The sequence below is a fragment of the Lactuca sativa genome, chromosome 1 (genome assembly GCF_002870075.4).
Source record: "Lactuca sativa cultivar Salinas chromosome 1, Lsat_Salinas_v11, whole genome shotgun sequence".
Lineage (NCBI taxonomy): Eukaryota > Viridiplantae > Streptophyta > Magnoliopsida > Asterales > Asteraceae > Lactuca > Lactuca sativa.
The window spans coordinates 58019512-58043386 of NC_056623.2; the positions used below are offsets into that span (position 1 = coordinate 58019512).

General features: G+C 34.2%; 1 protein-coding gene across 3 annotated transcripts in view; it reads right to left on the reverse strand.

Moving 5' to 3' along the window:
• Positions 1–3753, reverse strand: part of LOC111877683 (uncharacterized) — a 19609-nt gene extending 15856 nt beyond the window's left edge. The window contains exons 1-2 of one of the 3 annotated variants that reach the window (XR_008231747.1): positions 3325–3753; positions 2665–2996 (exon numbers count right to left, since the gene is read on the reverse strand). Coding sequence is in view for 2 of the 3 variants with exons in the window: in XM_023874198.3 (XP_023729966.1) it covers positions 2997–3014; positions 3325–3654 (348 nt within the window). In the remaining variant the exon portion in view is untranslated. Of the gene's footprint in view, positions 1–2664; positions 3015–3324 lie in introns of those variants that run through there. The other 2 variants (XM_023874198.3, XM_052770517.1) reach the window with 2 other exon arrangements.
• Positions 3754–23875: the final 20122 nt, after the last annotated feature.

Here is a 23875-nt window from a genome sequence, read left to right on the forward strand (position 1 = left end):
AAAAATAAGATTTAAAACAAGGATTGCAAAAGCTGTTTCGAAGATTGTAAAAAAGGTTAGTGATCTCAATGAATTCTCCCCCCCCCCCCCCCCCCCCCTCCCTATATATATATATATATATATATATATATATATATATATATATATATATATATATATATATATATATATACTCTCGTCCCAAAATTATAGTCCATCTTTTCTTTTTTGTTTGTCCAAAATAATAGTCCCACTTCTAAAAATAAATAACATTTTTACCAAAATACACCCTCATTATTACTTAACCAACAAAGCAATTTAATGGAACATTAAATGCAAAGTATGGACAAAACTGTCATTTTATTATATAAAAGTTAGTGGTAATTAATGTTTTTCTTAATCTGTATGTTTTTTGTCTGTGGACAATAATGTTTTTCAAATGTTTTCATTATCTATTGTGTGTCTGTGTGATTGATTCTGGACCAATCATTTTAGTTATTTTAAGAAAGTAATTAATGCTTATTAAATGCTGAATATGTAATTAATACCTATTATATCTTCAACATGTAATATGCATTAATTACTTTCTTAAAATAACTAAAATGATTGGTCCAAAATCAGTCATACATGCACACAATAGATACTGAAAACAAAATAACCTAACTCTATATATATATATATATATATATATATATATATATATATATATATATATATATATATATATATATATATATATATATATATAATTTCAAAATTACACAAATGGTCATTGATGTTCGTTATATAGTACATATTTGGTTCAAGGGTAAATGGTCTTTTTATAAAAATAACAACTGAAAAGTTAGCTTTAGAATGACCATTAATGCAAGGTTTCGAAACCATAAGGACTAGTGATGTGACGTTTTTCATAGTTGTCCATAAAGTGCGATATTTTTCAAACCACGAGAACCAATTATGAAATTTTGTTAATATTTTCTCTTATTGTATCAAGTAGATTAAACACAAGTTGATAGGACAATACGCCAATCCAAGAGATAAATGTTTCCGAAATATTATTAGTGGTGTAATCACACTTGGCAGGTATTAGGGTGAGTAATTTATACCAAATCATGATCTCATATTTGTACCGTACCGAAACCCATGAATAAACTTATTTTGATTCCATTTCTAACATTAGCTTAGGATATGATCAAAATAAAAATAGGAATAACAAAAAATCCCACCTCTTTTGCAAAATCATTAACTTAATAAAATGCAAATGGTGATGGATTCTTTGCCGCATAATATCATACATTTTGGGAGAAGATAGGAAGACTAGTTACATCTTCATAACAATGTGGTCTTCAGTTGGCAAGGTCGTCTAATGTGGCATGGTGTTCCCGTCCGGGTCTGACATGCCAAGTCAGCAACTTAAACGTTGTAAGAGGAGTATAACACATAACATAGTGGTGGGAAAGATAAGGAAGTGAAGGGGACGAAAAGGAAGCAAATGGATGGGGTGGGGTGGAGTAGTGTGTGAGGCTAGAAGACTGGATCCTTTTATTAAATAAAAATAAAAGACAAACATGGTTATATTTGTCGATTCACTTACATTTAATGGGTGAGAGGTGATGACAACCCGAAAAAAAAATCAAATGGGTGGATTTTGAAACATTAGAGGACCAATAGTAACAAATGTTCAGAAATTGGACTAAACTTGCAGACCAATGCCGAGCACAGGGACCAAAAATTGTAATATGTACTCTATAAAATTGTAATATCAATTGATAACCAAATAAGGAAAATCAATAAAAACAAATCTCAAACAAGCATTAAAATAATGATTTTAGATAAAATGTAAAGCAAATTGAAAATACATTCATCAAAATCTTAATAATATAAAACCATGAATACCGAATGTGTAAACGAAATGCAAATATATACTAAAGTTGAGACTTTTGTAACGACAAGGACTATTTTTATAATTTTCTTATATTTATTAATAAATTTTAAAAATAAAAAGTTTTTTAACTGATATAAAATTATTAAATAATTTTCTAATTATTTATTTAACTATTTATGTATTTAATTATTTAATATTTTTAGATAAAATATAAATAAATGGAAATTACATTGATCAATATCTTAATACTATAAAACCATGATTACCAACTAAGTAACGAAATGCAAAATATAAACTAAAGTTTCGACTTTTGTAACGATAGGACTACTTTTATAATTTTTCTTATATTTATTTAATAAATTTTAAATAATATAAAGTTTTTTAACTAATATAAAATTATTAAATAATTTATTATTTTTAAATGGTATCATTACGTATAATTTGTAAGTAAATTGATTCTTCCATAAAATGATAGATTTGAAAAACCTATGTAAATGCCCTATAAGTTTCTCAATATAGAAATTAGGAGGATATTTAATTTCTCTTATCAATAAACACGATTGGCACTGATTGAAGTTTTTCTCACATCCAAACATCTCAAAAAGTTCATGTTTCGGAGATTTCCAAATTTTCATAACCAAATTAAAAACTGAAACAAATTTGGTTTTTTGTTTCTATAATTAAGCCCAATTCATATGATAAAGTGATGTTATGTACATGATATAAGGCATAAATTTACAACTGGTTTGTGAAATAATTCATTCAAATCAGAATTCATAATGTTCTTACGACATAAGAAATAAAGAAATCCAAATTCTTTAATCATAATACATTCTCCAAAACAAAAATTATTATAATAGTACATTCATACTTAAAAAATCTTAGATTCTTCACTGAGTTTTCATAACGTATATTCCTTCAATAACCTACACATATATAATATTCGGTGCAAGGTTTGGAAATCTAAAACAAATTTAACAAATATAAAGAAAAGTTCACAATCTTACGCTTCTCACAAGTTTGCAAACTTCATTTATATCAACATTCTTTTCAACATTCCACAAATGTCAACGAACACTTCTGGTGAACGGCTGCATCAGATCTAACTTTTGAAAAACTGAGTCGACGATAACTATAAGGTTGCAAACGCCTAAAAGTCATTTTTGGAACCATCATACATTGTATCATATTCTTTTTTTTTACATATATTTATTTCTATAGATCATACAACCTCAACTAAAACCATCATGAACCTTCATTTGTTTAACTTCATTAATACCAACCAAATTAATACTAGACACCTATCTTTTATCTGCATAATATATTGTCTCATGTTCTTCTTATTTGTATTTATTTCTTTTAGATGTATGCATGCTTATTACGTTATACATGTGTGCATGTGGATATATAAATTAATACATATATGTATATGGCTAGCTTACAAATTTATGAAGGGTTACCTTGTAGTAATCGTAGGGAACAACATAAGCATCACTAATGCTCTCCATCTCATATTTGAGAAGCATCAACTCGAGACGCACCCATAAGTCAAGTCCCCAAGAGACTGTATACTTTCCGATCACTATCCAAAATGTTTCCACCATCATCTTGAATACCATCGTCACCATCATCATCCATGACGTGACAAGCATCACAGTCAGATCCTTTACAATCATATTTCTCTTAAAATGTAACGCCATTTGTCTGAATTTTGTTTTGGATGTGTTTGAAGGGTTTTTGTCGAAGACAAGAGCTCCTCGTGATTCACTTAGTAATGGAGTGTGTAGCATAACATAACATAACGTATTTGTAGATGTGATTTTTGGAATATTTTCAAGTACTATTTATGGAAAACGAGTAGTTGATTTTAGTTAATCGTCTTTAAGTAATCTAAAATTGTAAACATGTGTTACTTGTTGTTCTTGTTATGTGCTGATATTTAGCTCACGTAAAGGAGCACATAAACAAGAAAAAGGTTATTGGTAAAAATATAGAGTAAAGTATATTATATGTTTTAGACGAATGTCGTAATGTTACTATAAATCTCAAATACGAATCATATTATCATAAGAACCACTAACGATTGTTGATTTATTGGGTGAAAATCATCAAAGTCTATTAACTATATGGACCTAATCAAATTAGTCCCTCGATCAAAGGATTAGTTAGGTAAAGTATGGTCAAATATAGACCTTTCATGAGATAATCTCCTAATCTTGGGATAATGACTTGAAAGGGTTAACGAATTTTCGATTTTGTTCATATTTAGTCACTAAACTTTTTTTCATTATCTATTTGCCACTGAACTATTAAAATTATTAATATTTTACCCTTATGACCGGTTACTTCCTCTTGTATTATGTTTTAGCAAATTATTTTATTTTTGTTAAATTTACAGCAGCATTTGTTGATAAAAAATCTATGAAATAATAAATTAAAAAAAAACAAAACCCCGAAAAGTTTATAAAAAAACGAAAAACTGAAACCGAAATAAAAGGACCAATGGTTTGGTATTTTCCAAAATAAAACATCAAAATTTCCAATCTGATTTTGGTTTTACAAAAATTCAACTTTCGAATTTCCATATTTAAATTGCTCCCCCAATTTTATAATTGAAAAATGATTATAAAACCAAAAGGGAATGAGAAAGCGCTCAATTCGAAATTCTTTTGTCCAAAACTCCCCCTTAACATATGGCATAAACATTTTACTTCAATCCGGGAAAATTCAAAAAATCTTCAATTTTTAGCTTTGTTTACGGACCGCCTTTGACAAAAATTTGGGTGGAAATTGTCAATTTCAAAGGCAGTTCGTGAACGAAGCTAAAAATTGAAGATTTTTTGGATTTTCCGGATTGAATCAAAATGTTTATATCATGTGTTAAGGGGGAGTTTTGGATAAAAAAAAATTCTGAATTGAGTGCTTTCTCATTCATTTTTGGTTTTATAATCATTTTTCGATTATAAAAAGAGGGAGAGATTTAGATATTGAAATTCGAAAGTTGAAATTTTCATAGTATGCGGACTTGCAGACCAAAAGTGACCTCGAGTATTTGAAGTTTATGAAATGATTCGATTGGAGATTTTGAAGTGATTTTGGTACATGATGGGTTGGACTTATTGAAGATTTTTGGAGTGTGCATAAATGCTTAAATTTTGTGTAATTTTTTGGAGAATGAGAAACTTCTAATTACCTTTTGATGCTCGGTTTGTATGGTCTCACATTCTAGATACCAGACTTAAAAAGTCATGGAAAAATTGAAGATTTGATGTTCATCTCTACATGTGTCACGCTTGAGGCTCGATTCGTGAAGTTACTCGAGTTTGGAATATTTGAAGCGGGTCATCTATTCCTAACTTTGATGGGGTGATGTTGGGTACAAAATTATCTATGTATGACTTTGTAATAGTTTGACTTTTGTAGACCCACTTGCATTTGGTAAAGTTGCCTTGTGACATGATATATATATATATATATATATTATATATATATATATATATATATAGAGAGAGAGAGAGAGAGAGAGAGAGACATGTAAATACATCTATATAAGGGTGGGTTCATACCACATGTAAATGTGTGTTTGAGAGATGTAACATTGAGAGTGTTAATGTGTGTTAATTATGTAGATTGAGATCTAGATCCTTTTTTGTAAACACCTTTCATAATCGAATGCATCTCTTAAACACCCAAATCACCATATTCTTTGTGTGTTCTTTAATTCCGCTTGCCAAACTAATGGTCATAATTCACATTAGTAAGAGTGAATCATTTTTTTGTAAAAACAAATCGGATTGGAAAATTTGATTTTTTATTTTGGAAAATCTCAAACCACTGGTTTTTTTATTTTGGTTTCGGTTTTTCGTAGATTTATTCATCAACAAATGTTGCTAGAATTTAACAAAAATAAATAATTTGCTAAAAACATAAATACAAGAGGAAGTTTGTTCATATTTAGTCATTAAACTTTTTTTAGAGGGAAACGAACTTTCGATTTTGTTCATATTTAGTCACTAAACTTTTTTTCATTATCTATTTGTCACTGAAGTATTGAAAATGTTCACATTTTACACTTATGACTGGTAACAACCGATCATAAGGGTAAAATGTGAACAGTTTCAATAGTTTAGTGGCAAATAGATAACGAAAAAGTTTAATGGCTAAATGTGAACAAAGTCGAAAGTTCGTTACCTTTACAAGTCATTATCCCCCCCTAATCTTTTAATCTCGGACTTTCAAATATAAATTTTAATTTATTGAATTTACTTTTATAATTACTATTTTATAATTATTCATTTTATTTATTTAATTAAATTAATTTACAGCTAATCTCAAAATAGGATGTTATAAAGACTACTATAGAACTTGTATATTTAACCAAGTATACTTCCCGACGTTACAGAGACTACTATAGAACTTGTATATTATTATGGATGTTTAAAAAAATTATATATATATATATATATATATATATATATATATATATATATATATATATATATATATATATATATATATATATATATATATAATTTTTTTACATCCCATAATAATATACAAGTTCTATATTGAGTTTTTTTTTTCGGATTAAACATCAATTTTAATATTTCCTGAAAAAGCTCTTATACCTTTTTTCCGGATTTAGGTGCTTACATTTTTTATTTACCCCTTACATTTTCAGTTTTTTTCAATTTAGATCCTACATTTTTTTCATTTTGTAGGATTAAACCTCAACTTTATTTATCTTTTTTCTAAAAAGTTCTTACGTCTTTGTTATCTTGAAAGTTTTCTTGCATTCGTTTCCATAATTTCATGATAGATGCTCTCAGCTTCATGATGATTTGGAGTAAATCTAGAGATATTGTGTTGTAACTGCATTGATTGACGATTACATAAATTTATCTTCCATGTGGCATCATCAACGTAGTGAAGTTCATTGTGTGGGCATGTAATCATCTAAAACAGTTTTACCCAAGATGTGTAACAATCATCAATATAATCAAGGATTATTCTCATTAGGAGCCCTATGGCTCGATGATGGAAGAAGAACAAGCCATCCCCTCCACCTCTTCTCGCCTATGGATGTTGTCCTTCTCTCTTGTCATTCTCATATTCTATCATAGAACACTATAACTCCCTAATGAGAATAAAAAAGCCAACAAGAACAACTTTTACCCTTCCTTCACCATAACAAACATAAAAAAACTCAATATAGATAACTCTTGATTAAACTAATGATCCTTGCGCATCTTGGGTTGAACTTTTCCATATCATTACATGAAATTACAATGTTCTTGACCAATCGTCAACTAATGCATTTACATGACTACCTCTCCAGATTTACTCCAAAATCATCATGAAGCTGGAAGCATCTATTATGAAGTTATGGAATTGGATGCAATAAATATTCCAAGATAATAAAGATGTAAGGGTTGTTTTAGAAAAAAAAAAAGTTAAGGTTTTAATATGAAAATATGAGAAATATAATGGCAAAATCGACAAAAAAAAAATGAAAATGTAAGTGTAAATAAAATAAAAATAAAATTTGTAAGGGCTAAATCAGGAAAATAAAGTTAAGGTTTAATCTTAAAACCCCCACTATATATATATATATATATATATATATATATATATATATATATATATATATATATATATATATATGCTTAGGTTATTTTGTTTTTACTAACTATTGTGTGCCATAATGCATAGACCTGAATCAATGAATGTAATTAATCAACGGACATGATATGAGAGTGTATGATTTTACAATGGGATAATATGTACCACATGGTTAAATTCTTTAGATTCTCTTTCCAGGCATTTCAACAAAAACTTGTTAGAAATTATCATCAAACAAGTCAAAATTCATCTAAGATGAATAATGAAGTTAGAATAATAATGTGGGTGTTAGGTGTGTATCAACAAGACCATGATCCTTATAAATAGACAAAGAAATCATCAAAAAAATGTTAAGAATAATTGCCATAAGAATGGGCTAGATTCATGAGTTTCTAGCAACTATTGTGTTCCTAAATGGTCCATTCTATAAGAATAATTGCCATCAAATCGAACTATATGATGATAACATTCTCTGGAAACTTGTTATAATAAAAACTAGTTTCATAATCCATCAACAAAAAATTCAACGAAGATTATATAAACAGTAAATTGGTAAAGAGGCTAAGAAAAACACAAAATTAAACTGTTAAAGTAACTTAAGGAGTTGTAATCCTTGAACATAGTTTTAGGCAACACATAAGCATCAGTCGATTCAATAATTTCGCACAGAAAACAGTGATTGCAACACTCCAATACATTCTAATAAAGTGAGGGTGGTGTTTAAGAACAACCCATTTTCCCCAATGGTGTTACTGCAAGAGTATATCTTAAAGCATCTACCATTGAAACGCATCTGACATTTCAACAAACACCTGGCATGCATGTTTATCTCGGAGTTTATCTTGAAGCATTTGTCAATGCTAATGTAAAACTTAAGTATCCCAAATACAAACATAGTACAAATTGGACCTAATTGGACATCGATGAAAATGACTAATAATGATTTGCAAGAGATTATTTTTGGGACAAAGGAAACAGAAGTCAATTAGAGCCACATAAAAAAGAAAATAGATAATGAAATCAGACCTGATGAGCAAAAACTTAATGATACTCAAGAGGCTAGCATCAAGGATTTCGTGTGGATCTAGAGTCTACTTCAGCTTGGGCACGTTTTGGAGGTAACAAGATGTTACCTTGACCTCTTTTCTTCTAAATCTTTCATATGTGAAGTTTTAGGGCTTTCTTTAGCTATTCATGAAGGGATTATGGTATTGGAGCTAGATCTGAAGCCTGAAACTTTAGATCTGAACCTCTTTTGAGCCCTAAGTTCATAAAGTTCTTAACAGGGTCATGAAGGAACCCTTGTTTATGAGCAAAGTCCCATTTAAAGCTTAGATGTGGAATTTGAGTCATGAAAATACGTAAAGGTAGCAACTTTACGTTGCTAATGCACTCTAGGGACCTAGATCTACTGATTGGAACAAAGGGGGCAGTTCAAAATCGCTTGATTGTGAGAGTATGCGTATGGACTCGGCGAGTCGGGTAGGGTTTTGTCCAAATTAGTCCCTCATGGACTTGACGAGGTCTGGGAGATGACCCGGCGAGTTAGTTTGGACTTCCAAGCACTGGGTCGCGTATTGACTCGACGAGTCTGCTAGAGACTCGGCGAGTCGAGTCGAGAAATTCAGGAATCAGGAGGAATCGAGGCAAAGAAAGTTATATTCAGCAAACAGGTCAACATGGACTACTGACCATTGACTAGTGACTTGACTTGACTGTGGGATGTCTTGTACCTCCCAAGGGCATTTTGGTAATTTAAGTGATTATTGAGTGGACACTTATGGGTACAGGCGAGGTGGTTGGAGTTATATCTGGAGGTGTGGATAGTATCATTACGAGCTGCTAAGAAGGTGAGTTATCCTCACTATATCAATAGGGTCTAAGGCACCAAGGTCGGCCCCCTTTAGTAGTTATCTTGGTTATAATATGCTACATGTGGTTATGATCTGTTAGATCGGTATCAGGATATATATATTCCCATACATAAGGTTACCACACATCTACTTCCCATTTTTTCATAATTATTTTGCAATAACAATTCAAGATAGTGCCAGTACTCTTCAATTTCATAACGCATCTACCTTTTTTAATGTTTATATAATAACACACACGTATTCTCATTATACATATTTTTTTTCATTTTTGTCAATTCCTTGCACAATTGTTCAATTTTAAGTTTCAAGTCAACCATTTGAATCAAATCCATCGACAAGTTCTGTAGCAAAACATTTAATATGTTTTTATTATCGTAACACGATCTAATAAACACATTTCATTAGCATTTGATCATACCCACACTAATAATTCAACATTTCATGACTATTCCTAATTAGGTCATGAATTTATACTTTGCATGTTTAAGATTCTTATCTGATACATATTATTCACTAGGTATGAGACCCATTTATTACATGAGTTAAATCAAAAAAAATAAATGTAAATGTCTAAATATTTAAAAACTTTTGATTTATAAGAAAATAAGAAAATAATGATTTATTAAAATTGATTTTTTTTATCTTTTAAATTTAAATAAATAAACAAAATAAATTAAAGAGTTTTAATTTACTAATTTTGAAATAAAAATATGTGAAGTCTATTAATAACCTTTTATTTTCTTTATTAGTATATTTATTGTAATTATTACATTAAAATATTATGTGAAATTTATTAAAATAGAAAACCTAATAAATGACATGTGGAAAAAAATTAATTCAAAATAACTACAAAATTACATTTAAAAAATTAAATGAAATGTGACGCGAGATAAAAAAACATTAATTTATTAGAGTAGATTTACTATTTGTTCGCCACTAAGCTCAAGCAACATATATCAATCCATAACCTTATTAAGCAATTTAATTCGCCCTGTTAAAGAAAATCATCAAACTGTAATTCTCGATACAAACACTTGATTTCACCTTGGTCATTTAAACCCACGCTTCACATTAACAAGACACACATTTAAGAAGTGTTTTGGAATTTCTGTAGCTAAAACGAGGAAAAAAAAAAAGACATTTCAATATCGAAATCAAAAGTGATCATTCGGTCAAAAACCGTTTGTTATTGGGTACCTACACAAGTCATGTAGAAATTAACTTTGGGCTCATTTTAACCGGCTATGAGACCTAAACAAAAGTCTAAAGATATGTTTAGTTACGGAAAAAATATGTTGTTTTTCAAAAAAAAAATATCAAGAAAAAAGACAAAATTGCTAAAATAGTCCCTATGGTATGCAATTTTTTAGGGTTTTAGTCCATACTTCGAATTTTTTGGATTCATGGTCCTTTTGGAGTGGTTTGTATGTTGAATTGGTCTCTTGCTAAACTGAAATGATTAATATGCCCTCCTGATATTTTTTTAAATCTATTTTCTATTTAATTTAATATTTTATTAAATTAAAATATAGGTCTCTCTCTCTCTCTCTCTCTCTCTCTCTCTCTCTCTCTCTCTCTCTCTCTCTCTCTCTCTCTCTCTCTCTCTCTCTCTCTCTCTCTCTCTCTCTCTCTCTCTCTCTCTCTCTCTCCTCTCTCTCTCTCTCTCTCTCTCTCTGATGAATGATATAAATATATGTTTATCTCCCAAAAAAAAATCAAGTTCATTTTAACACAAACAAAAAAACTAATCTCTCTTTACCATCCCATCGATGTTCAAGCTTATGAAGAACATAATTCTGAGCTTTATAACACCGATTAAAATACAGATCTGAACATTAACATGTTGCGCTTAATCAAAATTTTCTATGTTTCTGGGTGTTCTTATCTGAACATGAAGATGAACAAAAAATCTGATGAATAAACAAATCCTAAACCCACTATCTGTTTGTAACAAATCGAAACTCAAACTCGATTTTAGGAACTCAATTACGAACTTTAAGAACTCAACGATTTTCAATCTGTAAAAATCACCCAAACCAGGAAAATCAGATCTGGTGGTTAGCTAGTGGGATCGACTAGGATGATATCATCTTCAAGGTTGTAAAAATCGCTCGACGGTAGCTCGACGGTCGACTGGTGTTAATGAATTAATCGGTCTTGGCGGAGATTAATCGGGGACCATAGATTATTAATAAAATATTAAAATTAATTAAATATTAATATATCTTAAGAAAAAAAAAGTACTTCAAAATTAGAAAATAAGAAAAATTGTAATTTGGAAACACGAAAATATGAACATTTTGGTATAATATTCGAAATTTTGAAAATTTGAAAAGACAAAACTGCAAAAATGGTCCCTCTGGTATGCATTTTTGGGGGTTTTAGTCGAAACCACGACTTTTTTTTGGCTTTGTGGTCCTTTTGGACTAGTTTGTATGTGAAAATAGTCCCTCCGAAAATTGAAATGAATATAATACGCTTGGGGTATTTATTTTTTAGTTTCCTTTCATTTTTCTTTTAAAATTTAATATTTATTTATTTATTTTAACAATTAAAAAATAATAGAGGACCTATCTATCTCTCTCTCTCTCTCTCTCTCGTATACCCACCTGTTGCAACCATGGATTCCCATTTCTCTTTTCTTCAATGCTCAACCAATCTTCAATAACCTAGAGAAAACTAGATTTTCAAAATGAAATCATAATGTAAATGAAAAGGCATTTGGGATGGAGCGGTGGATCTATGAGGGTGATAGGTAGTGTTTGCGATTGAAAAACACCCAAATCAAAATTATATCTATAAGTATGTATCAACAAAATTGACCAGAAATAGGTATCTTCATACACGAACAAACTTGCTCGATTCGATACACACACTTGATTGGGTCCAATACACACACTGAAAAATTGAAACACGCACACACAGTGAAGAACATGAAAATAGTATGTAAACCCATTTGAATTTGGAATCGCTCTGTTGAATGGTTTTCTCATAGACTAGTGTGTTTCATGAACCAAATCCACTCCCATCCCTTCCGAATACATTTGTTGCATATTCACTCTGTTGTACATTTTTAGCAGGTTTTAGAACTTACATAAACATATTCCTACAATTACCACCTACAATTTGGGTCAAATGAATTTGAGCAAAAAATGGAGGAATCGATTTTACCTCTGTACCACAATCAACACCTTTGATCATAGTCGTCATCGGCCTCCACTGCAACAACCACCGGCATCTATGAAACCGTAATCACCACCATCAATCCAAACTCTGGTGGGTTTGGTTCTTTTCGTGGTTCATCATCATCTTCCTCAAACACTGCAACTTCGATTTGTGATTTAGGTTATGATCAGTTCTTGAACACATAACAGTTACATCTCAATTTATCCTTTTACCCCTGAATCAAGTAGAGCAAATCACTAGAAAACCTTTTAAGATCTCACCGGAGAGGTTGTCACTGGATGAAGATGAAGCAGCTGCTAGTAATGGAAGAGTGATGTTTTTTTATTGTCTTCTCTCCCTCCTCTCGTATCTTTCTCGTCTTCTAGGTCCAAATCAACGACCCTCTTTGATGTCGTAATCTCGTTCTTCATCTTCAGCTTACATCCCCTCTCACCGCCTCCTTCTAAAATCACTCATCAAGAACCCTCTGTACTTTCATTCGTCACCTGGAGACACAGATCCTCCATCTGCCCCTTTAGCTCTATCAATAAAAAAATGAATCAAGCCCCAAAACCTTTCTCTTTCCTTTTGATAAACCCCAACACATCACCACTTTCGTAACTCTCGTATCATCCTTTTTACTAATTTGATTTTTAATGGCTTTGAGTTATAGGTGAGGTAGGGAGAAGAAGATACGTAGTTTTTTTCTTAGAGAGAGAAAGAAGTGGGCCCAAAATTAATTAATTATTTTTTTCATTTAAATTAAATAGAAAAAAACATAAAAAATAAATCAGAAGGGCATTGCAGTCATTTCAATTTACCGAGGGACCAAATTCGCAAAGAAACTTGTTCAAAAGGACCACTAATCCAAAAAAGTCGGGGTTTAGACTAAAACCCCAAAAAAATGCATACCACAAGGACCATTTTTGCAATTTTGTCATTTGAAAATTTTGGAGTAAAAAAAAAAGTTGGTTTTTCGAATTTTTTTTTAAAAATTTTATCCAAATTTATTTTGACATTTTTTGACTTTTTTTTTGACTTTTGTCGACCGATTAATCCTGCCAAGGCCGATTAATCCCGTCAAACCCGATTAATCCTAAATTTCTGATTAATGCCCTAATCCTCGACGGTTGGAGAACGACAAGCGATTAATCCACGATTAATCGCCGATTAATCCCGATTTCTGCAACCATGATCATCTTCAACAAGACCTTTCATCTTCAAGAATCGACCCCCCAACCCAGATTTTCAGTTTACATCTCACATACTTTCCTGAGCTATCGGACTCCTCAGACTCCACACCAAACCCATTTTGAAAGGAACCCATACACCATACCTATTTGGAAGTTGACTGCTGCCAAATTCTTTCTATGCTTTTGGAGAATCGATCTGTCAAAGAAAGGCGGTGTTTGGGTTAACTATTTAAACAAACATGAAGGGGGATCATCGTTTTCAACAAATTGGGAAGGGAAAGAAAAAGAACACAAATAGGAAGCACCTCCGGTGGTGGCTAAGAAATCGCGAGGAGTGGAAGAGTCGGCAGAAAGCCGTTGCCAATGACTGTGGAATCGAAGGGAAAGGGTCTCCGGTGTTTGACCGATCGTAAAGAAGAACGAATGTAGAAATCGGGGGAGCATCTTCGATCCTCGTCTGATCATGAAAGGAGAAGGGCTGCTCTGGCAACTTCTTTCTTTTTCAAATTGAAGGGCTTCAGTTCTCTATAGATCGGAGGAGGATGTTGAACAAAAGCAACACTGAATTGGGGTTCTTTGGATTGTTGTTCCGATCGACAAGAAAAATGGAGGAAGGAGAAAGGTTGTTTTACTCTTTGATGACAGCTAGAAAAATTCAAGAGAGAGAGAGAGAGAGAGAAAGAAAAAGACCCTATTTTTATTTTAAATATATAAATACTTATAGGCAAAAAAAGAAAAATGGAAAATAATTATAATAAGGGCAATTTGGTATTTTCAATTTACCGAAGGACCAAAATCACAAGCAAACTACCTCAAAATGACCACCAATCCAAAAAACTCGTGGTTTGGACTAAAACCCCAAAAAATTGCATACCATAGGGACCATTTTTGCAATTTTGTCAGAAAAAATGAAAATTTTGAAAACGCGTTTAGTTCAACAATTTTTCTGAATTTTTCTCAGAAAATTAAAATTTCTCATTTTCCAAAATTAAAAAGAACTTATAAAAATTTGGAAAACCATAATCATTGTTTTTCATATTTTTCTAATTAATTTCAAAAATATAAGCACAAACCCACCCCAACCCCACCCACCTTTACATATCCCCACCTTAAAACCCCCAACCCACCCATATCCACCCACTCAAAGCCCCGCCCCATCCCACCCACCCACCCCAAATGCACGCACCACCATCACCACTACCCTATCACCGTCACTACCATCATCTCAACCACCACCACCACCCTGTCACCACCGCCACCACCTCACCTGTAGTAAAACGTGTGTGAAAACACTCCCCAAGAATCCGAGTAATTTAGACTAATATTAGTTCGATGCAGAATAGAGTTAAAATATCAAATGCAAACAACCACCAATAAAATACGAATGAAAACGGTAAATAAAAGAGACACAATGACTTTTGTGGAAAACCCAAAACGGGAAAAACCACAGACAGAGGAAGCCGATAAACAATTCACTATAGTTTTGCAGTGTTACAAAGTTTTGGGTAAAAGGAAAAATACTATGAGCTAGAGTGGTTTTAATGTGATGTATTTAGGCTGATGTTATAATCTTGATAAAATCTTTAATAAACTTCGAGCATTTTTATATATGCATGGGTAATATGAAAGCATGTTAAATACGTCGACTTTAATGTGCCGAAATTATGTGTTTTCTTCTTGTGCCTGACATGCAACTTTCTTCAAATGCATATAGACTTCACAGGTGCATTAATTTTAAGCCACCAACCCTCTTTTGATTTTTCAACACTAATCGACAATAAATTTGACAAAAGAGTTCATTAACCAAAATTTACAATTTTGGTCCTTCTAGTATTGAGAACTTGTCAGTTAAGAAGGCATAATTTCTACAATTTTCACCTTGACTTCAAAAAGACAAAATGAAAATCATAACATGCTCATCAAACTTCAATACTCCATAAAAACCTGCAATCACCATATAGAGAAAAATTGATTCCGAAAAATAGAATACTTCCTCCACCAGGAGCCTTACCAGGCTCAATTGCGATCAGAAACACCCACCAAATCCAACATATCAGCGGGATTATAATTTGTATGAATTTTTTCCACGACACAATCACATTTTTCAATGATATACCACACAAAATGGAAACATATATCAATGTGCTTTGTTCGGTCATGAAACTTTTGATCTTTACTCAAGAAGAGAGCACTTTATTGTCACAGTATACCGTGGTGACCTTTAATCTATCATAGAGTCCACTAAATAAACCCTTCAACTATATATCTTCCTTAACTGCATCTGTGATCGCCATATACTCTGCCTCAGTAGATGACAAAGCAACTGGAGACTGTAAATGGGCTTTCCAGCTAATAGCACAACCATGTAAAGTAAACACATACATTGTAATAGATCTTCGTTTATCCAATTCTTTGCCATAATCTGAATCAATATATCCAAGCACCCCAGTGTTAGATTTAACAAAGTGTAGACATATAGAAGACGTACCACGCAGATAACGAAAGATCCATTGCACTGCGTTCCAATGTTTTTCCCGGGTTCGACATATATCTACTAACCATGCTAACAGCATAAGCCAAATCAGGGCGCGTGCAAATCATAACATACATCAAGGATCCGACAACACTAGAGTATGGTACGCATTTCATATAAGCCATATTAGTCTCCATAGTAGGACTTAAACGGGATGATAGCTTGAAATGAGCTGCAAAAGGTGTGTTGACATATTTTGCGTCTTGCATATTGAAGCATCTTAGGACTTTCTCAATATAGTTTTCCTGAGAAAGATACAAGATCCTAGACTACCTTTCACGAATAATTCCATATCTAAAATCTTTTTGGCAGCTCCTAAGTCCTTCATTTCAAAGTCAGCTTTCAATTGGGTTTTCAATTTTTGAATCTCCTTTATATCTTTCGCTGTGATAAATATGTCATCCACGTATAAGAGTAAGTAGATCATTGAACCATCATCACTGCTTTTATAATAAACACAACAATCATTGGCACACCTCTTGAATTTGTGACTAGTCATGAACGAATCAAACCTCTTATACCATTGTCTAGGAGACTGCTTGAGGCCATAAAGAGATTTATTCAATTTACACACATATTCCTCCTTGCTAGGAACTACAAAACCCTTAGGTTGTTGCATAAAAATCTCTTCCTCAAGCACACAATTTAAGAAAGATGTAGTAACATCAAGTTGCTCTAATTTATAATCATTAGAAGCAACCAATCCCAAAAATAAACAGATAGAAGTATGTTTAACAACTGGGGAATAAATATCAGTGTATTCAATACTAGGAATCTGACTATATCCTTTAGATACTGACCAAGCTTTGTACCTTGGTTTCTCATCCGGGTTGACAGGTTCCTTGAGCTTGTAGACCCACTTTCATTTAACTGGTCTTTTGTCTTTCGGAATTGGAACTAAATCCTAAGTACCATTTCTTTGCAAGGAATCCATCTCACTTTGCATTGCAATCATCCAATCACTTGAGTCTTTAGATTTAACAGCCTCATCATAATTCACAGGCTGCATTCCAGACTCAATATCATCAGCAACAATAAATGCATAAGCAACAAGATCAACTTCAACATACCTCTTTGGAGGTACAACATCTCTTCTCAGTCTATCTCTTGTAATGCATGGAGTAGTAGTTCGTGGTGGTAAAGATGTTGACACTTCAACAACAATGGGCTCATTAGACAATGAAGACTCCAGATTTTGTACTGAACTTGGAACGGAAGTAGAAGGTGAAGTAGGAAACTCCACCTCTATTTGAGCTTTTTCTTTACTTGTTTCTAATGATGCATTTGATGCATCTGTATCTTTTAAGGAGTCTTAGACTGGTTGAATCATACCAGACTCATCACAAATAACATCTCTAGAGATAATGACTTTATTCAGATCAAAGCTCCACAACGTTTACCCTTTAACACCCGGATTGTACCCAAGAAAAACACATTTGATTGCTCTTGGTTCTAATTTCCCATTGTCAACTTGTGCATAAACTGGACATCCAAAAGGTTTTAAATACGTATAATCAGCAGTTTTCCCGGACCATAACTCAAACAAAATTTTCTTCTCAATTGCTCGTGACGGTGATCGGTTGATGAGATAGCAAGCAGTCGAGGCAGCCTCCGCCCAAAAAGACTTTGGCAATTGGGAATTAGAAAGCATACACCAGAACTTCTCCATAATGGTGCGATTCATCATTTCGGCTACGCCCTTGTTGAGGTGTATGGACTACCATGCGATGTCGAGTGATGCATTCCTTTCGACAATAGGCATTAAACTCTTTTGAGCAAAACTCAAGTCCATTATCTGTGCGAAGATACTTTACCTCCAATCCTGATTGCTTTTCAACTTGTACTTTTCGATTTTTGAAGGTAGAAAAAACGTCTCCTTTATGTTTCAAGAAGAAAGACTACACCTTCCTGGAAAAATCATCAATGATAGTGAGAATATAAACAGCTCCACCTTTCGAAGAAACTCGAGCCTGCCCCCATAAATCTGAGTGTACATATTCAAGTGGTCCTTTCCTTGTATGAATACCACTCATAAATCTCACTTTTTTTACTTGCCATATACACAATCTTCACAGAACTCTAAATCAATAATCTTTTGCTCACCAAGTAATCCTCTCTGACTCAACTCAGACATGCCTTGAAAACTCATATGGCCGAGTCGAAGGTGCCAAAGATGGGACTGGTTTGGACCAGAAAAAGACTTTGAAACAACAACAACACCACTCGAGATTGTTTGCCCGTCAAGAAAGTAGAGATCTGAGGTTTTACGCTTGGTTCTCAGTTTATCAGAACCATCTTTGAATACCCTGAGAACTCCACTTTTACCAGCAAACTTGTATCCGTTTTTATCAAAAGACCTGAGAGATAACAAGTTTCTTCTGAGGTCAGGAACATGTCTAACTTCCCTAATGGTTTGGATAACCCCATCAAACATCCGGATTCTGACTGAGCCATGTCCAACAATTGGACATGTAGAATTGTTACCCATCAGAACATAGCCTTGGTTAACCTTTTCAAATGTGTAAAACCAACTTCTTTTGTAACACCCAAAGTTTTGAAGGCCAAGAAAGGAAAGAAAACCTTAATTTTAAGGGGCGACTCGGCGAGTCCAAGGAGGAACTCGGCGAGTCCGAGCGGGATCCGGGTCGAGGAGTAAGTGACCGACTCGGCGAGTCGGCCAAGGTGACTCGGCGAGTCTGGTCTGTGCGTGGAAAACCCTAAATTCGGGACTTGGAGCCTATATAAACGTCTTAATCTTCTTCCTAGGGTTCCTTACTGCCTCTTTAGCCCTGGATACCAAACCCTAGCCGTCATATCCTTTGATTAAGCCATTTGTTGCCTTGGAAGGTGCATTAAAGCTTGGAGAAGGAAGAAGGAACTTGGAGGAGCAAGAAGGGACTATAGATCTGGGATTGTGAGTTCATTCTGAGCATTTGGAGGTAATAAACTAGTTCCTGGACCCTTTTTGCACCTAGATCTATGTGTGGTTGTTGGGGCTTTTTAGCCATAATGTTATTATTTTGAGTTAGAAGCCAGATCTGAAGTTGCTACTTCAGATCTAAGCACATTATGGTCTTGAGAAGCATAAAGTAGTAGCCCTTGAGTTGATTATGGAGCCTCCTTGTCTTAAACCCTAGTTTATGGTGTATTTTGCTTAGATCTCCTTGTCTACACATAAAGTTTGCAACTTTACGTGAGGAATAGGCTTGGGAAGGGTAGATCTACAGATTTGAGTCCCTGCATGACTCAAAAATCCTCTGCATGTATGAAGGACCGGATGGACTCGGCGAGTCCTTTGAGTGGACTCGACGAGTAGCTTGAAGATGAGGAGGAACTCGACGAGTGGGATGAACAGCTCGTCGAGTCGGATGAAGTTGGGCATGAACTCGGCGAGTTGGATGAAGATTGTCTTGGACTCGACGAGTCTGTTCTTGGACTCGGCGAGTCAGGTCGCGAAACCCCAAACCCTTCGAGTTGAGACTCGAATCAGTGAGTCGAATGGAGACTCGGTGAGTTGGATAGGTCAGGAATCGGTAATCGGTAGACTCGGCGAGTCATGGACTGACTTGGCGAGTCGAGTCGCGAATAGAAGGACTCTGAACATATGAGCTCGGCGAGTCAATAGGGTGACTCGACGAGTAGGGTTGACCTGGGAGGTTGACTTTGACCAGGACTTTGACTTTGGCAAGAGTTGACTTAGTTGACCTTTGAAGGTCAGTTAGACTAAGTGTTATGTTGATATTGGTAGCTCGGGGAGCTAGTGGAGCAGCAGTTCGGAGTCAGTGGTCAGGTAGCGGTCAAAGGGATTAGCAGCAGCAGTTCAGCAGTATCAGGTGAGTTTCCCTTTGTATGAATGGGTCTACGACCACAATGCCGGCCCATGTAGTTATGAGTAGAAGACCTCGGGGTTAGCCCTAGGCACAGTATGCTAGTATGATATTCGGGACGAGGTCTAATGATAGAGGGCGGGTGCCCAAGGAATGGTTTATGTGATAGTTTATACTTGTTGTCTGTGTGATACTTGTATGTGTCTGGTAGGGAGGTGAGTGTGGGCGAGGTCCCGTATATCACCAATAGCAGAGTGTGGATGGTGTTCCACATCTCAGTAGCAGCAGAGTAGGGGCGAGCCCCAAGTTAGGGAAGGAGTGAGGGTGGGTTGGGCCCGTACCTCACTATCAGCAGGAGTATGGACGGGGTTCCATGACTCATCAGTAGCAGGACAAGGGCGGGGCCCAGAGATAGGCGAGGCCTTAGGACAAGATCCGTTAGTATGTGTTTAGATTATGTGATGTGATGTGATATGTTTAAGTGCTATTATATGTTAGTGGGCGAGGCCCTGTGACAGGCGAGGCCTAAGTGAAACAAATCTGTATCCGAGCGGGGCTCGAAGCCAGGTGGGGCCTGGAGCGGCGGGGCCGTTGTAGCGGGCGAGGCCCGAGGTAGGGGGCGAGGCCCAGGTTAGCGGGTGTGGCCCAGTATGTGCAGTATGTGGTTATGCATGGTATGTGGTAGGGTGGGGAACTCACTAAGCTTCGTGCTTACGGTTTTCAGTTTTGGTTTCAGGTACTTCCGGTAGCGGGTGATGGAGCTCGGGGTGATCGCATGGCACACACCATAGTTTAGACAATCTGGGAATGTTTACTCTGATAACGAACATGTATTTTGGAAACTAATGCTATGTTTATGTTTTGAAATGATGAATTTGCTTAAAGTGATGTTTTATTAAAAGAATTTTTTAGTCTTGAATTTTGGGACGTTACATCTTTTGTGACACATATGAAAAGTACAACCATAATCGAGTATCTATTCACCATTGGAATCAGGTTTATTTGAATAAACTGTGAGAAATTCTCTAATACAACCGGCCTCTGCTACATCGGTTTCACCCGAAGTGCTAGCTTATTTACCATACGCTGTTGCTTTCTATTTATTCTTCAACTTGAAGCACTCATCAATCATATGTCCCTTCTTGTGACAGTAATTACAAAACTTTCTTTTGCTTTTAGACTTGGATATGGTATTGTTAGAAGATTGAGGATTTTTACCTCTATCTGTTGTTCTTCCTCGGGCATTAAACCTTCGACTTTCGCATCACTTGAACCACCACCGCTAATATGTTTCATCTTCTCTTATAAATCCAAAGCTGTAAAAACTTCACCTAGGACAAGAGTGTCACGATTATAGATGATAATATCATGAAATTGGTTGTAGGATTCAGGCAACGATGACAAGAATAAAACTATATCTTCATCTTCATACTGAACATCCATATTATCTAAGTTATTTACTAACTCTTTGAATGTGGATAAATGTTCATCTAAAGAACCTCCTTCAATCATTTTAAGATTGAAAAACTGCTGCTTTAAATGCAACTTGTTTGGTAGGCTCTTCGTCATCAACATTTGCTCCAACTTCAACCATAAAGCAGCCGCTGAAGTTTCTTTCAAAACATCTTGCAAAACATCATTTGACAAATGAAAATGAATATGGGATTGAGCTTTTAAATCTTTCGTCTCATTTTCTTCTTCCGTCCACAAAGCGAGCATCTTCTCATAACCCAAAAGCGCCTTGCATAAATCCATCAGAATAATAATATCTTTCATCTTTACTTGCCATAGGGGAAATCTGGTGTTTCGATCCACCACCCCACACACCCCGTCCACCCCCACCCTACCACCACTACCGTTTTCTAAAAATGAAACCGATAGAAAAATACACATCTAAACATGTTTTCTAATTTTCTGAAACCGAAAATGAAAAAAGAATAAGTTTTAACTAGACGCAGTTTCTAAATTTACCAATGAAAACTGAAATCGAAAAGAGAAAAATGAGAAATAAACATTATTTTTCCGTAAGTAAACGCAACCTGTTTAGTTGTGGAAAAATGGGACGTTTTCCAAAAATAATTTCTAAGAAAAATGAGAATTTTGAAAACGCGTTTAGTTCGTATATTTTTCTAAAATATCACAGAAAATGAAAATTTCATGTTTTCTAAAATTACAAAAACGTTGGAAATTTTTGGAAAACCAATAATCATTGTTTTCCACATTTTTCTAATGTCAAAATGTTTCTAAAATATAAATGCACACATACTCTCACCTCTACCTACCTCCACCTTAACACCCCCAATCCACTACACCCCTACGTACGCACACCCACCCACCCACTCCCAAACCAACCTCCACAAACATACACACCTTTTCACCCTCACAAACACACACCCACCCCACCCACATCTACCCCCCCCCCCCACACACACACACACACCCACCCACCCACTCAACACAACTAGCACAATCACCGACCTATCATCACCATAACCACCACCACTATCCCATCACCAGCATCACCATCACCATTGTTGCCGCCATCACCACCACCGCTACCACTATCACCACTGCCACAATTGCCACCGCCACCACCACCACCGTTGTCATCATCGACACAACAACTGTCCCCTGCCGCCTCCTCCACCCCCACCCTATCACCGCTACCATTTTCTAAATATGAAAACCGATACAAAATATACGAATCTAAACACGTTTTTTAATTTTCTAAATTTGAAAATGAAAAATAAATAAGTTTTAACTGAACGTGTTTTCTAAATTTTCTAATGAAAACTGAAAACGAAAAAGGAAAACTGAAAAGGGAAAAGGGAAAACGAAAAACAGAAAATAAAAACTGTTTTTCCGTAACTAAACCTAATATTTTGTTTCTCACTCTAGTTTTCTATGGGCCATTCGAACTGCTTGTACTATATAAGAATTTCATTATTGACATAACTTTCTTATAAGATGCTTAAACGACTTAAATCTTTTTGCGTTGGCTTCCATTTTGACTTAACTACATGATAAATTGTCTAGAAATTTTGCACTTAGACTTGACTTGTCCAATAGTTCACAAGTAGTCTACCACTTTCAACTTGTATCATACATACATATAGTGCTTCTCACTGTCAAGTCTTACATATTTATATTTTATACACATGTTTTTATATTCATTTTCTCATTTTGCCAATAATTTCAAAAAATAGCAATATACTTTGGGATCTATCTTATTCCTTGTTTAAAAATAGTTTTATCCTCTTCTTTCCTATAGTGAAGCATAATATTCATCACACAATACATTTAAGAAGTTTTCCAAAATATAATGATTATCGGGTATTTTCATCTCTTTTCCTTCTTGTCCTATTGTTTTAGGAAGTAACAACATATGTTGCAATTTGCATTATGACTCACTTCTTTCATAAACACCTCTTCATCTATACCATTATCATCGATAATCCACCATTTTATTACTCTAAGTTGACGTTTAGAGTATATTTTGACATTATTTACCAATTTCTCACAGTTAGAATCATTTTTGCAAGATCAAGACTTCCATTACATTTCATAAACTTTGAACCATTAATCCACTTAAGTTTAACCCAAATTTAGGATGTTAAATGCACAACATCAACTTCACATTATATCATATTACATCCATATAGTGTAATTTACATTAGATTTAATGTGAAGTTAACATCAAATAGTACGAATCTGTTTAAAAATCCTTCAATCATTAAATTCAAACACTACATAGCATGACATCGATATAACTCATAGAAATTTACGTTATCTAATAT